This window comes from Syngnathus scovelli, chromosome 13 (assembly GCF_024217435.2).
Source record: "Syngnathus scovelli strain Florida chromosome 13, RoL_Ssco_1.2, whole genome shotgun sequence".
Classification (NCBI taxonomy): Eukaryota; Metazoa; Chordata; class Actinopteri; order Syngnathiformes; family Syngnathidae; genus Syngnathus; species Syngnathus scovelli.
In genome coordinates, this window is record NC_090859.1 from 15,049,152 (window position 1) to 15,063,461 (window position 14,310).

Here is a 14,310-nt window from a genome sequence, read left to right on the forward strand (position 1 = left end):
CACTTTTTGCAGTCGCGGGCGAGATGAGCGAATGATTGATCGATCGATCGATCGATCGTTCGCTTTCAAGGTAATGGGCTATCGATCGGCTCAGCCAATCGGATGTCCCCTGGAGGGCGGGGCCAACTTGTTGACCGTGCCTTCTCCTTTCGCCTGCTACTGCGCAGGCGCAGACCGGCTGATGAAGATGGTGCTCATCAAGGAATAGTGAGTCTGACGTGTTTTTGGTTGGGGCTTTTTCCCCCCCTTATCATCGTTCGGGGGAATTTCAGCCATTTAAGGCCTTATTGGCGAGTCGTGATCGGTTTGCTTTGCTGGGCTCCTCCCTCAACCTGTAAGCCTCCGAAAGACATGCTACGGGCGGGCAGGATAACGGACGCGCTTTACGGGGCACCGGTCTTTTTAAGGCGTTGTTAGTGACAAGCTATCGCTAACTGCTAGGCTAGGCTAGGCTGGCCAGTTCGCCTCGCGTTCAATTTGATTCACGTCATAGAAAGGCACGCACACAGCCATGGTGGCCTTCAGCCCGTTTAACCAACACTGCCGAGTAGGCGTGCTAACGCCACTAGCTTCGGCTAACCGGCTAGCATCTCGTTATAGCCCCAAAGTGGCGTAATGTTAAGCTTTTGAGGGACAGATTAAGGCTCCGTCGGATTTAGCCGCAAACGCTAGCAGGCTAGGCTAGGCTAGGAGCTATGCTCGCAGCCTGACAGCCAGCAGCAGCAGCAGGAGCACAACACTTGCTTCCCTAGCTCGGCTCCATCCACCTCAACGTAGAGAATTCACCATGGCGGCTGGCACTCGTAAGTGGGCTGCCACATTGTCGCGTGGCAATTTGGCCCCATTTGCCATGACTGTTAGCATGGCAACAAGCTGGCGATTGGCACTTGAACTGCCGGCCGAATCATACATGTCTTGCGGTGCATCCTGCTACAAATCCCGTCTGTCATCGTAACCGTGAAAGAGACATGAAATGCGCAGGAGCGGCTTTGAGGGAGGCACTATGCCGCTCACTGTGATGGCCTACATTCCCTTTTGCAGCCTTCCAAATGAATGCCCTGCCTGACACACTTCACTGTAATGTCTGCTGAGGTCAACTGTGTACACGGCGTTTGCGACGCCGCGTCACAATGACGAGATGCATTTGTATACTACATGATGTTACGGATTGTCCCTCGTCACTGTCAACTGTTTGGTCATTCAGTGAAAGTCACATGACGCTTTGTGTACGTCTGTGGAATGTGGAAGAGGGAGGATTTTTGCCTTTGAGTTTGCAGTCTCGAGGCTGTGCCTTATTTCAATCGAAGCTCTGATTCGACATTCTCTCACCATAACGGCACCTCTCTTTGTGCTCGCAGTCGTGTGGTGCTGCCCATTTCTGTCGAAGAGGTGAGTGTCGCACGTTACGCGGGATCTTTTTGACGGGGGCCACTTTCACCCGGGGGCCTTGGCTTCCCTCCGCCAGTATCAAGTGGGCCAGCTCTACTCGGTGGCCGAGGCCAGCAAGAACGAGACGGGAGGCGGCGAGGGCATCGAGGTGCTGAAGAACGAACCCTACGAGGAGGATGGCGAGAAGGGACAGTTCACGCACAAAATCTACCACTTAAAGAGGCCAGTGCGCCGCTCGCACTTTTGGAGCGGATCGTCCTCTGCCGCCTTCTCACGCTCTGGTCTTCTTTTGCCGCCTGCAGTAAAGTGCCGGGATACGTGAGGCTGCTCGCACCGGAGTCGGCGTTTGTCTTTCACGAAAAGGCCTGGAACGCGTACCCGTACTGCCGCACCGGTGAGTCGCCGTGTTGTCCGGTCGGTGGGTGGCGCTGCGGGTGACTGTCATTTCTTTCTTTGGACTCCAAAGAAATGTGTGACCGGTGTCAAATTGTGACCTCAGGCAGTGTTTTAACAGCGAGTCAAGACTTTATTGGAAGTGCGTCACGGCGCCAGAGTTCTTGCAAATTCCACAGCTTGAGTTTGTCTTGAAAATGGGATAAAGGTGTGCTTGAAAGTGAAATGTTTTTGTGCGTGCGTGCGTGCGCGCGCGCGCTTCAAAGTGACTTCATGACACTGACAGCTTTTGTTTTCCCTCAACCCCGCCGACCCCCGTCGCCCGCTGCAGTCGTGACGGTGAGTGTCGTCTTCCTCTCGGGCGCACATCTTTGCGCTGGCGCCCCCTGTCTACCGTTGGAAGCGGTGCGGCCGGAGCCGGCCAAACGTCTTATTGCTTGATTGGATTGAGCCATAAGTCCTGGCCTCCGTTGGTAGCGCGTGGCTAAGTCACTTGGCTGAGATTAGCCGCAGCTGTCAACGCCGCCTCATGGTGTCGCCTTAGAAGATCACGTATTGTTCTGGGGGGGAAAAATACGGGCCCGCTAACTCGCATGTGCTGCTCTCCCGCCTCGCAGAACGAGTACATGAAAGATGACTTTGAGATCAAGATCGAGACGTGGCACAAGCCCGACATGGGAACGGTGGAAAACGTGAGTAGGGGCAAAGCGGCGCCAAAACAAACACGGGGCTTTTGGGTCACCGACTGTCGTCCCGTCCCGCCCTGCGTCAGGTGCACGACCTGGACGAGCAGACGTGGAGAAGCGTGGAGGTGGTTCCCATAGACATTGCCAACAAAGAGGAGGTGGCGCCGGGGGTGAGTTGTGTTGACCCGTGCACCGGTTAAGCGTTTTCCGTCGTCATCAACTTTTGAGGAAAGGATCTTGTAAGCCCCGCCTCCTGATTGCGTGGCGCCGACATAACGCTTGCGCCGCAACACGAGCGCGGTAATGACTTAAGTGGATCAGCGCTGAGGTGCGGCTCAAGCGGCACGCCCATCTGCCGTTGGCCGGCGCTTGTCTTGTCTTGACTTGGCTTGGCTTGGCTTGGCTCGGCTCGCGCTGACCTGCCGGATTAAAACGCCACCGTGCAAGAGCAGCAGCAGCAGCAGCAGCAGCAGCACAACCCCTGCTAGCTTCCTGGTTGACGTCGCCCTGTTTCAAAGCCAAACCATTTCAAAACAAATAAATCTTATTAAATCTGTCCCATTGCCGCTTCTCGTTTTGTTTGTTTTCTTTTGTTTTGTTTTGTTTTGTTTTTTGCCCCGGCAGTGGAAAACTGGAGGTGGACATTTTTTTTCTGCTGTAGTTGCTGCGCTCAAAGAATCAATTTGGGTTTTTTTACGGAGTGCATGACAAAGTCTCGGAGATGTCTCCAGTACACCCGAGGATGTCAAGTGACCTCTTTTCAACTCGCCACTGGTTCTTTCCTTGCAGGACTACAAAGAAGAAGAAGATCCGTCCCTCTTTCGCTCGGTCAAAACCGGAAGAGGCCCCCTCGGCCCCGAGTGGAAGGTAAGCGTGGAGGACGAAAAGGACGCCGCCGGTCGTGCTCGTGGCATAGCATCTCTTTGCCCCTGGCAGAACGAGCTGAAGACGGATTGTCCGTACATGTGCGCGTACAAGCTGGTCTCCGTCAAGTTCCGGTGGTGGGGCTTTCAAACCAGAGTGGAGAACTTCATCCACAGGGTAAGCGCCGCCTGCTCACTTTCAATTTTCATGTATCACAAGTTGTTGATGGGAGTGTGTGTGCGTGCGTGCGTGTGCGCGCGTGTGTGTGTCCGCCGTGTCCTCAGCAAGAAAAGCGCATCTTCACCAACTTCCACCGCCAGCTCTTCTGCTGGGTGGACAAGTGGGTGGGTCTGACCATGGAGGACATCAGGCGCATGGAAGAGGAGACCCAGCGGGAGCTGGAGGAGGTAACCCACACGGGCGCCCCACAAGGCCCGGCCGGCGGAGCTTCTTAACCTTGTCATGTCACATCAGATGCGTCAGAAGGGCGACGTGCGAGGCACCTCGGCGACAGACGAGTAGACGCCGTCCGTCGCTGTAGTCAAAGTCTAGAGGCAGGCCCAGTAAGTCGCGCTCACAGAGCGCCTGGCCGGCCGGCCGGCCGCCTGCCTGCCTGCCTGCCTGCCTGCATGGGGAGTGCCGTGCTCCTTGTCTGTCCTTCACCGCGTTTGGAACTCGCTTCAACGCGTCTCGCCCTCATCCTCGTCATCACACCTTGCCGATCGCGCGTTTCCAAATTTTGAGCCAATGTTTGATGTTGGGGAGACGTCACACTGCATTGGAAAAAGCCCAACGGGGACCTCAAATTAAAATGGCACCAGCGCGTGTGCACTGAAATAAGGATCGACACCATTTGAGTCAGCCCTAACCCATTTCCGCTGGACGCGGCAGAAAGTAGATGAGCTCAAGTCAAACGTCCTTTTTGTGCAAGCTGGCCTCCCTCCAACATGGATGCTTTGCCCAGCGCGTTTTCCACCCTCAACTTGGGTTGCAATCTGTCTTTCTTTCATTCATTCCTTCATCCATCCATCCATCCATCCATTCATTCATTCCTTTTCTCTCATTGCTTTCTCTTGCCTGCCGCCACGTTCTTGTCGCGTATTATTTTTCTATTTTCATTTTGTCTCTTTCTGTTCGCCTCATCCAGCTGCGTAAGACCGGTCCGATTCGAGGCACCAGTGCAGCTCACGAGCAATGAGCCAAACCACCCCGACCCTGTCTTGACGATGTCATCGGAGACACGCCCACCACCGCCGCCGCCGCCACCACCACCGTCGCCGCTGCCGCCACCAGGAGGAAGTGGCCCTGGTTCCCCGCTGCTGTACAGACCCCTCCCCTCCTCGCTCTGCTCCACCAAGAAAACAACAAACTGGTTTTGCATACACATTGATTGATTGATTGATTTATATATATATATATATATATATATATATATATATATATATATATATACACACACACACACACACACACACACACACACACACACACACGAACACAAAGACAAAAGAAAACTCTTTGCACAAACGTAATTTGCCTGAAATGTAAATGACAAACAGGCTCGTTTCCACTCGTACGTGAAACCTTTTCGATTGACCATTAGGAGACGATTGTGCTTTCACCAAAATCGGGCAGCCCTTGGACCATTTTTACCATGATCTCCCCCGTTGTCGTCGTTCAGCGTCTTTGTCTGTACTTGAACGCGTGTCGGCGGGAGGCCCGCCGAGCGCTCGCGTGGCCGCCGCCGCCACGTTCAGAACGGCTCGTTACTGAGGCCAGTTTGGATTCAGCTTCACCCCTCCCCCTCATTTTAAAATACATTTTAAAAAGTCATTTCAACTGAAATGAATTGATTGATCTTTAGCTTCTGCTGAAAAGCTGTGCTGATCTCAAACCCCCAGCCATGCAACACCGCCATCTACAGGCATCTGTTGTTCATTACAGTGCTTAACAAACTCAAAACAGAAACAAAAAGCCGGCATCTAGAAATAATCCACAGACACGGTTGGAATGGCCTCGTGCGAATGCGCCGGAGCGCGTGCGACCACGGCGACGCCGGATGTTGTTTTTGCTAGCGTCGCCGGCTAACTAGCGGGAGACTTTTGAGCTTGCGCTGTTTGTTTAAGTGTACTTTTGGGGCCGCTAGCATCTTCACATGTGATTTTATACTGTACAGCTAACACAGTTCACGTGAGGCTTGACGGGTTGGGGGGGGCGGCCGCAGTCTCCTTTCTTTATTTATATCCATCTTGGATTTTTTTTTTCTTTTTTTTTTTTTACTAGTTTGGACAAAGATGCTATTAGTAAATGAACTTTAAGCTGGATATCAAGGATAATGGAATCAACTGTTTGACGGCTTTCGTGTGATGTCTGCATTAACAATGAAACAATGCAGGGTGTTTTGTCTCCCCTTCCCAACCTGTTGAGCCCTCCTCACACGGCATCACGGCAGATGACATGTTAGCATTTTCTCACCCACTTCTCTCTTGTTTGTCTTTTGATGTTTCTGTGCATTTGTTAAAGGGAAAAACTCCTTTGCCAGAGGAGGCTTGACTGCGAGGCGAGGACTAGAAACAGGCAGCGGCCGCTGCCGCCGCCTGCGTGTTTTTTAAGCACTGGCAAAAAAAAAAAAAATCTTTTCTGCCATGTAGTATTTTTCTGATCGATGGAAGGACTGGTCGCAAAGGCAACATTCAGGGGTATCAGTAGTGAATGTACAATTATGAGTTCTATTTGATTTGGTTACTTTTCACAGTTGCCAAGCTTGTGACTGAAGGTCTAGACAACGGAACACAACAGAATATTGAATAAATTTCAACCAATGAGTCTGCGATGCTTGTGTTTTTTTACACGCTCACAGTTGACTGATATGATCGGTCTAAGAAAAATCCAATTTCCAGTTTTTGTGTTTTATTTTTTGCCAAGCATTAACTTCCACACTGATGACTCGTGATATAAAGGACCTGTTTGAAGAGTTTTGGGGGATGTTGGCCGCATGTAGCTGAAATGTAATGTCTGGCAAATGATACAACGCAGAGAATTACGTTTATATAAAACAAGCCCAAAGTTTTGCGGTATAAAGTCCATTAATAATAAAATACATCATATCCATCAGAGATGCAGGTTGTTGAATAAATGCCGAAGTTGCCAGTTATCAAATATTGCTTCAACCGAGCGCACAAGGCCCTGAGCAAATTACATGGCAACGAGTAGAGGCGGAGATCTGATTGGACAAAAAAAAAAACAAAAAACATAGACACACTGGAAGCAATACATCCAAATGAAGACAATAGATGAACTCGAGAGCAAACATTATAATATAAATGTTGAATGTAAGTCGGTGTCGTGAATAATGTAACTGAGTAAAAGGAGAACTTTTCGGATGCTGTTTGAGCGGGCATGCTACTGGAGTTTAGTGCGCATGCGCGCACACTTCCCCAACAGCAGGTAAACTAAACCACCATGGCGGCGCGAGGCCATGTGCAAGACCCCAACGACCGGAGACTCAGACCCATATACGGTGAGCTCGTTCGGCGGGCGCATGCACGCACGGACGCACGCACGCACGTCGGCTTGGCTTGAGCATCGGCGCATGCCGTCTTTCAACAATAGCAGCTCCCAGCCGCAGGGGCAGTTTTTCGGGGCCCCTCCATCGTCGACCAAGGGCTGGCTGGCTGGCTGGCTCCCTCGCTCGCTCGCTCTGACGCCCCGCTGCGCGGTGCCCTATGACAGTGCACCTTTGCCGGGCTTGCCTCGCAGACCATACTTGGAGGGGGGGGGGGGGGCTGCGGTTCTCTGCCGGTAGCTTTCCGGTGCTAACGTGTGAAATACAAGACAAACAATTCGAACAGTCTTGACTGCTTTGCAGGGTTGTCGTCTCCTTCGCTATCTCGGTTGCTATTTGACAGCTAGCTTCGGCGGCTAACATGTCGCCGCATAAAGCTTCTTTCATTGACTGTAGTTCTTTTTCCCCATCCGAACTTGGCGTTTCTGTGCCGGTTATCCCGTCGGCTGACAGTCGGTCGACTTTTGCCTCCGCGGGTGCGCCCGCGATGTGGCTTTTTCGCTCTCTTGTCGGCAGTTAGCGGCTAAGTGGTTAGCTTTCATTTAGCATCGCCGCGGACAATGCTCCGGCCGGCCGGCCGGCCGGCTATCTCGCGTGGACTTGTCCCAGCTCCCAAACTTTAACCGTGGACACATCGACAATGTTTACACGTACGTAATTACTTCGGTAACAATGTGTGTTAGAAAGTAGGCCAAAAAACCAAGAGTTGCCTTCTTTCCCCCTTGGGTTTTGCTTTATTATGATACCATCGGCCGGTTTCCAGAAATAACTTCCACTGAAATAAAAATACATCTATTGGATATATAGGGTCTACACCAATGCCATATATGGCTGATATCAAAACCCCAACCAAGATCACGTGCTTGCACAAGTTTGCACACCCTACACCGGGGAATGGAGTGCTTCAGTTCAAACATGAGCTCAATGCAACCTGGATAAATGCTGACTAGTGTCAGTAAAAGTTTGCCCTCTTGGCAGCGATAGAAGAGCAATGTGACACAATCGCTGTCCGCTGCAGTTAATTTTGGCCGGCAGCTGTCCCCCGAGTGGTCGAACTGCGTACTCTGTGCGTACTCACCATGCAACGTCCAAGCATGCAAACATGAAAACGGATTGCGTGACGCTCGCTGTAAAAGCACCAACCGCAATCGGGCGGGCGGGCCTTCATCGTGCCCGTGCGTAGGCATCAGTGAGACGCTGGACAAAGTCACGTCCGTTGACGTGTTTTTCCACGCGTCTTTGAGAGCAGGGAGGACGGCTTCATTTTCTTTGATTTTGCCGCCACGGGGACTTGAGTTGTTGTTGTTGTTGTTGTTTTTTCCCCCCTCAGACTACCTTGACAACGGCAACAACAAGATGGCCATCCAGCAGGCGGACAAGCTGCTGAAGAAGCACAGAGACTTGCACTGCGCCAAGGTACGCTCGGGGGCCAGGCGGCCATTTCAGCCCAATCGGCCATTTTCTCCTCATCGGCCGTCTTTCTTTTCCTCCTCCAGGTGTTGAAGGCCATCGGCCTGCAGCGGACAGGCAAGCAAGACGAAGCCTTCTCCCTGGCCCAGGAGGTGACGTCCCTGGAGCCCACGGACGACAACTCCTTACAAGCGCTCACCATCCTCTACAGGGAGATGCATCGGCGTGAGTACACGCGCCCGCACACGCACACGCGCCCGCACACGCGCCCGCACACGCGCCCGCACACGCGCCCGCACACGCGCCCGCACACACGTGCAGCGCAGCCCGGCCCGGCCCGACCCGACCGAGTGTTGTGCATTGATGTGCTGCTTCCAGCCGAGTTGGTGACCAAACTGTACGAGGCGGCGGTCAAGAAGGTCCCGCTCAGCGAGGAATATCACTCGCACCTCTTCATGGCGTACGCGCGTGTCGGCGAGTACAAGAAAATGCAGCAGGTAAAGAAGAGCTAAAGCGGGCTAGCTTAATGCTAGCCTTGACCGCCAACATTTTCCGTGGGATTTCTGCTTCCTTCTCTTCAGGCAGGAATGGCCTTGTATAAAATCGTGCCCAAGAATCCCTATTACTTCTGGTCCGTCATGAGTCTGGTCATGCAGGTACACGCCGTCGGCATCCTCGCGACGCCTGGGACCAGGCGGCCATCTACCATTTTTGATTTCTTCTTTTCTTCGTCTTCAAATTGCACAGGCCATCTCGGCGCAGGATGAAAAACTGTCCCAAACCATGTTCCTGCCCCTGGCGGAGCGCATGGTGGAGAAGATGGTCAAGGAGGACAAAATCGAAGCTGAAGCAGAAGTAAGACTTTGGACGTCCTGCTCGCTTCGAGCTTCCCATCCGAATCTTGTGGACAAAAGTATTTGGACAGTGAATCTGAGTGCTCTTCAGGTGCAGCTCTACTTCATGATCCTGGAGCGCTTGGGGAAATGCGAGGAGGCGCTGGAAGTGATCAAGGGTCCCCTCGGAGGTAAGCTCACGGCGCCTCGGTCTTCCTCCTCCCGATCCTCACCGTGCCTCGTCGTTGCCGCAGAGAAGCTGACCAGCGAGCTTCAGAGTCGAGAGAGCAAGTGCATGATGTTGTACCGGCGACTCCGACGCTGGCCCGAGTGCAACGCCCTGGCGCGCCAGCTCCTGCTCAAGAAGTGAGCCTCGTCTTTTGCGGAAATGGCGGCAAAGCGCTGCTTTTGTCTAACCCCCGACTCCATTGTGGGCTCGCAGTCCCGACGATTGGCAGTTCTACCTGGCCTACTTCGACTCGCTTTTCCATCTCATGGATCAGTCGTGGAGTCCGCCGGAGGATGAGCAACAGTGAGTACGATGCGCCCAGTTGGTGGCAAAAAGTACCAAGTAGACAAAAGTTGCGTTGCGGCGCCGCGCTCAGCTGCTCGGAGGGCGCCGTGCACCACACGGTGACGGAGGCGGTGAACTTCGTGGAGGAGAGGATCGCCGGCGAGGACGGCAAAGACGCTCGCTCGCTGCGGGGTCCTTACCTGGCGCGTCTGGAGCTCATGCAGCGGCTGCGGCAACGCCGCCTTCCCCAAGAAAAACAGCTCGGTAAGAAGAAAACAAACAAACAAACAAACACCGTTGGATTCATAAGAACTCCTTCTAGTTTTCAAATCCAAGGTGATCACGACCTCCTCTCTTTGTTTTTGTGGTCGCAGGAGAGCCCTTGGAGCTGATGGTGCAGTTTTTTGTCAAGTTTGGCGACAAGCCTTGCTGCATCACAGACCTCAACGTTTATCTCCACCTACTGGGCGCCGAGCAGCACGAGCAGGTGAGCCACCGGCCTGGCCCGGCCTGCCCGGCCCGGCCCGACCGCAGTCGCAATGTCTCCGTTTCGGCAGTTGGTGGAGCGGCTGCGCCGGGCCGCCCCTCCCGGACCCGACGGCTCGGACTTCCCGGACGACACGGAAGCGCTGCAGAGGCACCTGTGCGTGTGCCAACTGAGCCGGGCGCTGGGCCTGCATCACGCCCTGGACGCCGCCGCTAAGCTGAGGCTGGTCGCCGAGCTCAAGGCGCACTACCGGCACGGCCTCAAGTTTGGTGAGGGGCACGCACGCAGGCACGCACGCAGGCACGCACGCGCGCAGGCACGCGCGCACGCACGGGCGGCCTGGTTGGGCGGGCGGGCTTTCTCGTTTGGCCTTTTTCTCTTTTATTTGCGTTTTCCCTCCTACAGGGAAGAATGCTCTGAAGACGGAGTTGCAGTTTTCCGACATGTATTGCCTGATGGCGGCTCACGTCTACATCGACTTGTGGACGGAAACCGGTAGGTGGTCCTTCCTTCTCTCTCGCTTTCACGCGGTCCACCCGACCCGCGTGACGTGCTCTCGGGCTGCGCTCAGGGGACGAGAAGATGGCGTGGCTCGGTCTGGGCCTGCTCCAGGAAGGTTTGTCCAACAGCCCGTCCAACGCTCAGTTCAAGCTGCTGCTGCTGCTCCTCTACTGCCGCCTGGGCGCCTTCGAACCGGTGGTGGACCTCTACGCCAGCCTGGACGCCAAGCACGTCCAGCACGACACCATTGGCTTCCTCCTGACGCGCTACGCTCAGTCCTTGGGACAGTTTGCCGCTGCCTCGCAGGCCTGCAACTTCTCGCTCAGGTTTTTCCACTCCAACCAGAAAGATGTGAGTCCCCCTCCCTCCCTCCCTAACCACAAACGGGATTCTTCTCAGCCATCGGCCCTAAATCCAAACGTGCCATCTGGCCCCCAGACCTCCGAGTACATCATCCAAGCGTACAAGTACGGCGCCTTTGAGAAGATCCCCGAGTTCATCGCCCTCAGGAACCGACTGAACCAGTCGCTGCACTTTGCGCAGGTCCGCACCGAGAGGATGCTGCTAGACTTGTTCCTCGAGGCCGACATGTGAGCGAGCGCACGCCCCCGACGCGCCTGCCCGACCGCCCGCCCGCCCGCCTGCGTTCACCTTTGTGACCTTTTTGTGTTCCTTTTTTTTTTCCTTCTTTTTCTTTTTGTCTTCCCTAAAATGTGTTGCAGTGTGTTGAGTCTGGAGGAGAGTGTGAAGACCATGTCTTTGTCCGCAGAGGAAGATGACATTCCCTGGGACAACATGAGGGACAACAGAGACCTCACAGTGTTCACCTGCTGGGACCCCCACGAGCGGTACAAAACACGCAAAGCGCTAACTGGCTAGCCAGCCGTAAACGAGCGCTCTCGCCGCCACCTGACAGGAAGTTGAACGAGGAGCATCGGCGGCATTCCCTGGAGGAAGAGCGCGTGTGGTTGCGCTTGCGCTCGCTCACGCTGCGCCTCCTCGCCGCCGTGGCGGCCATGGGCCACAAAGCCTCGCCGCAGAACTCGCCCACGGCCACCGAGAACGGCGTGACGGACAAGACGGCGCCGCTGCGCCAGCTCTTGACGCAGCTCGGCCAAAGCCTGCAGACGGCCACGCAACTGGCCGAGAGACGCACGCAGGTATCCTCAAAGTCTGCTAGGTCAACGTAGCGTCATGCGCTAACGTAGCCTAATGCGCTAACCCCAACAGTACCCCTTCCTGGGACCGCCCGCAACCCGTCTGGCCGCCGCTCTTTCCAGCGGCAGCTGCCAGTGTCAAGCGGCAGCGCTGCAGCTGTCGCTCCACGTGCACCAACTGGACACCGTCGGTCTCGGTGAGCGCCGCCGCCGCCTCCTCCTCCTCCCCCCCCCTCCTCCTCCTCCTTCTTTTGATTGATTGAATTTCAATTTTTTTTTTTTTTTTTTTTTTTTCCCTTTGGACCGCTCTTCCCCCGCCCGCCAGACGAGTCGTCGGAGCTGCAAACGCAAATGTGCAACGCCTTCAAGTCGCTGGCCGTTCAGCTTCAAGGTGGCCGCCGTCGCACGCAGCTACTCTGCCGCCGTGGCCACGTCATTGTCATCATCATCATCGTCGTCGTCGTCGTCGTCGTCTTCCCTGCTCTTTTGTTGCAGAAATGCTGAATAAATGCAAAGGAGAGCTCCTGGACACAAAAGAGGGCAAATTAAAAATCCGGCCATGGTTGCTGGAGAACCTCGTCTTCTTTGTGGAGGTGGCCCCCGCCGCACGCCGGCTCTGTGGCGCCTCCGGCCGTCTCGCTCATCTTCTCTTGCGCTGCTTGCAGACGGTATGCGTGGTCTTGTGGGTCGCCGGCTACTGCACCAAAGTTCTGCGGCCGCTCAAGTCCAGCCTACAGAAGAAGAAGAAGAAGAAAAAGGATGCCAGCACAGCTCAGGTACGCGCTGCGCTCTCCGACTCTTGCTTCCGCCGCTATAGGTTCCGTTGTTTTGGTTTTCCCGCAGCCGGCGGTGGTGTGCGGCTTCCAGGAGTTGACGGCGAGCTTGCAGGACGTGCTCGCCCGGGCCCTGGAGCACGTCAAAGGGCAGGAGGTGGGCATGGCCGCGCTCAAACTGGCCGATTTGTCGCTGGAAGGATCCACAGAGGTCAGTCTGGTTCAAATTGTTTGTGAGCGCATAGCAAATGGAAGCACCGCGCTAGGAGTTAGCGGCTAGCGAGCGAGCCATCGAACTCTGGCGGCCGAGGCCTTCGGTCCATCTTTCTCCTGACGTTGTGTCTTTCAGGAGGAGTCGTCGTTTGCCAGGGCGGCCATGGACAAGCTGCAGAGCAGTCACCTGCGTTCGCTCCAGGAGGCGGCGGAACTGCTCAAGAAGCGAGCGGACTCTCTGAAGAATCTCAAAATCTGAATGCCGCCGTCACACCCGTGTCTGTTTGCCGTCAGCACATTTCCGGAACGCCAATCACGAAGGCGCGCGCGCGGTGACGTTCACACGCCCGTTTTTAGCCCGACTAGTAAATTATTGTACAGAATAGCTTGGAGTCCGATAAACCACTATTTCCTTTGCTCGATCACTCGCGTGCCCTCCTCGCTTTAGCGTCGGCGTGCCGTATTTGGCCCAGATTCCGTCAGAGGTTCATTTAGGATATTTGCTTCTTTTTTCTTCCATGTGTGTCTGAATGAAGTCGAGCACCTCCGTAGTCGCAGTATTACACCCCAAAAAATGGAAATAATAGATAGCTTGCGTCACTTCCTGCTCAAAACGGCAGCCAGGGTGGCTCGCTCTCGCTCTTGCTCACAACAACCAGCAAAACGCACACGTGGCGGATGCAAATGTTTTTTGTTTTGGTTTTTCTTCCCAGCCCCACAAAGGCCGGGCCGCGCCGCGCCACGCCGCGCGTGAGTGCGCATTTTGTTTGGTGCCGAGACTGACGCGAGCGCCCCAAAGAAAGGCACTGAGGCTTTATGCAGTTCTGTCCTGTATGCGGGGCACTTCAAATAAAACACACTTTGGACCTAATTGTAAATAGCCCAGGAAGCTGCTGTGCGTCCGTGCGTGAAAGCCCACGTGCATGTGAAAGCTTGTGTACATGAAGACAAAGTGTGTGTGTCAGACGAGCGTGGGTGGGTGGGTGTGTTTGTGTGTGTGCGAGAGAAAGAAGGTGAAAGAACTTTGGCCTATGAGAGGGTGAAAGTGTGTGCGAGCTTATGTGGCTGTTGGAGATGTCAGTGTGAGCCTGCATGCGTGGGAACCAAAGTCTGTTTTGAATGCATGTGTGAGCGAGCCGCTGTGTGTTTGTCTGACCTGGGGAAAAAGATGGCGGGCGTCAGAGCTCTACTTTCCCATCCGCCTCGCGAGCTGCAAACCACACCACCGTCATGAGGGATTTCCGTTTAGACTGGACGCAAGTTGCGCAGGAAGAAAAAAAAAATCGTGCTCATGATTGACAATCTGGAGTGTCACCCACCACCTTCTTTTGTTAGAAAATGGGAAAACAGAAACACTGGAATGGCAAAGCTTTTTTTCAAAATAAAATGCTGAATGTGAAAAATGTATTTGTTCTCCTCGACAAACATGATTTGCGTTTGACCTCGTCTGAGTCGCAAGTGATCAGAATTGACAGAATTTAGACATCCGTGTTGGAAATTCTTCATGAAACTGATAAGGCCCATG

General features: G+C 54.3%; 2 protein-coding genes across 4 annotated transcripts; both read left to right on the forward strand.

Annotated features, from left to right (window-relative positions):
* Positions 1-58: 58 nt before the first annotated feature.
* pitpnb (phosphatidylinositol transfer protein, beta) lies at positions 59-6,157 on the forward strand. Of its 2 annotated transcripts, XM_049737599.1 has the most exons (12): positions 59-207; positions 1,359-1,389; positions 1,466-1,611; positions 1,692-1,783; positions 2,114-2,121; positions 2,400-2,474; positions 2,555-2,638; positions 3,258-3,335; positions 3,405-3,509; positions 3,617-3,739; positions 3,807-3,895; positions 4,480-6,157. In XM_049737599.1, the coding sequence occupies exons 1-11, from the start codon at positions 74-76 to the stop codon at positions 3,852-3,854; spliced, it is 924 nt and encodes a 307-aa protein (XP_049593556.1). In that variant the 5' UTR covers positions 59-73; the 3' UTR covers positions 3,855-3,895; positions 4,480-6,157. The 2 variants fall into 2 exon arrangements, with proteins under 2 accessions (XP_049593556.1, XP_049593555.1); XM_049737598.1 differs by lacking the exon at positions 3,807-3,895.
* A 552-nt stretch (positions 6,158-6,709) lies between these two features.
* Positions 6,710-14,192, forward strand: naa25 (N-alpha-acetyltransferase 25, NatB auxiliary subunit). 2 transcript variants are annotated; one of them, XM_049737513.1, is made up of 23 exons: positions 6,710-6,852; positions 8,228-8,313; positions 8,394-8,532; positions 8,686-8,804; positions 8,889-8,963; positions 9,055-9,162; positions 9,253-9,331; positions 9,395-9,506; positions 9,583-9,672; positions 9,746-9,918; positions 10,029-10,141; positions 10,212-10,410; positions 10,547-10,636; positions 10,713-10,993; positions 11,081-11,232; positions 11,365-11,490; positions 11,559-11,802; positions 11,873-11,996; positions 12,125-12,190; positions 12,295-12,392; positions 12,465-12,575; positions 12,643-12,783; positions 12,922-14,192. In XM_049737513.1, exons 1-23 carry the CDS (start codon positions 6,795-6,797, stop codon positions 13,042-13,044), a joined length of 2,907 nt encoding a protein of 968 aa, XP_049593470.1. In that variant the 5' UTR covers positions 6,710-6,794; the 3' UTR covers positions 13,045-14,192. The 2 variants fall into 2 exon arrangements, with proteins under 2 accessions (XP_049593470.1, XP_049593471.1); XM_049737514.2 differs by lacking the exon at positions 6,710-6,852 and adding an exon at positions 6,895-7,547.
* Positions 14,193-14,310: the final 118 nt, after the last annotated feature.

Coding starts and splice junctions, on each gene's coding strand:
- pitpnb (XM_049737598.1), top strand. CDS start 74: ATGGGCTATCGATCGGCTCAGCCAATCGGATGTCCCCTGGAGGGCGGG. Junction 208..1,358: donor ATGGTGCTCATCAAGGAATA/GTGAGTCTGACG, acceptor TTGTGCTCGCAG/TCGTGTGGTGCTGCCCATTT. Junction 1,612..1,691: donor AAAATCTACCACTTAAAGAG/GCCAGTGCGCCG, acceptor TGCCGCCTGCAG/TAAAGTGCCGGGATACGTGA.
- naa25 (XM_049737513.1), top strand. CDS start 6,795: ATGGCGGCGCGAGGCCATGTGCAAGACCCCAACGACCGGAGACTCAGA. Junction 8,805..8,888: donor AGTACAAGAAAATGCAGCAG/GTAAAGAAGAGC, acceptor CCTTCTCTTCAG/GCAGGAATGGCCTTGTATAA. Junction 8,964..9,054: donor TCATGAGTCTGGTCATGCAG/GTACACGCCGTC, acceptor CAAATTGCACAG/GCCATCTCGGCGCAGGATGA.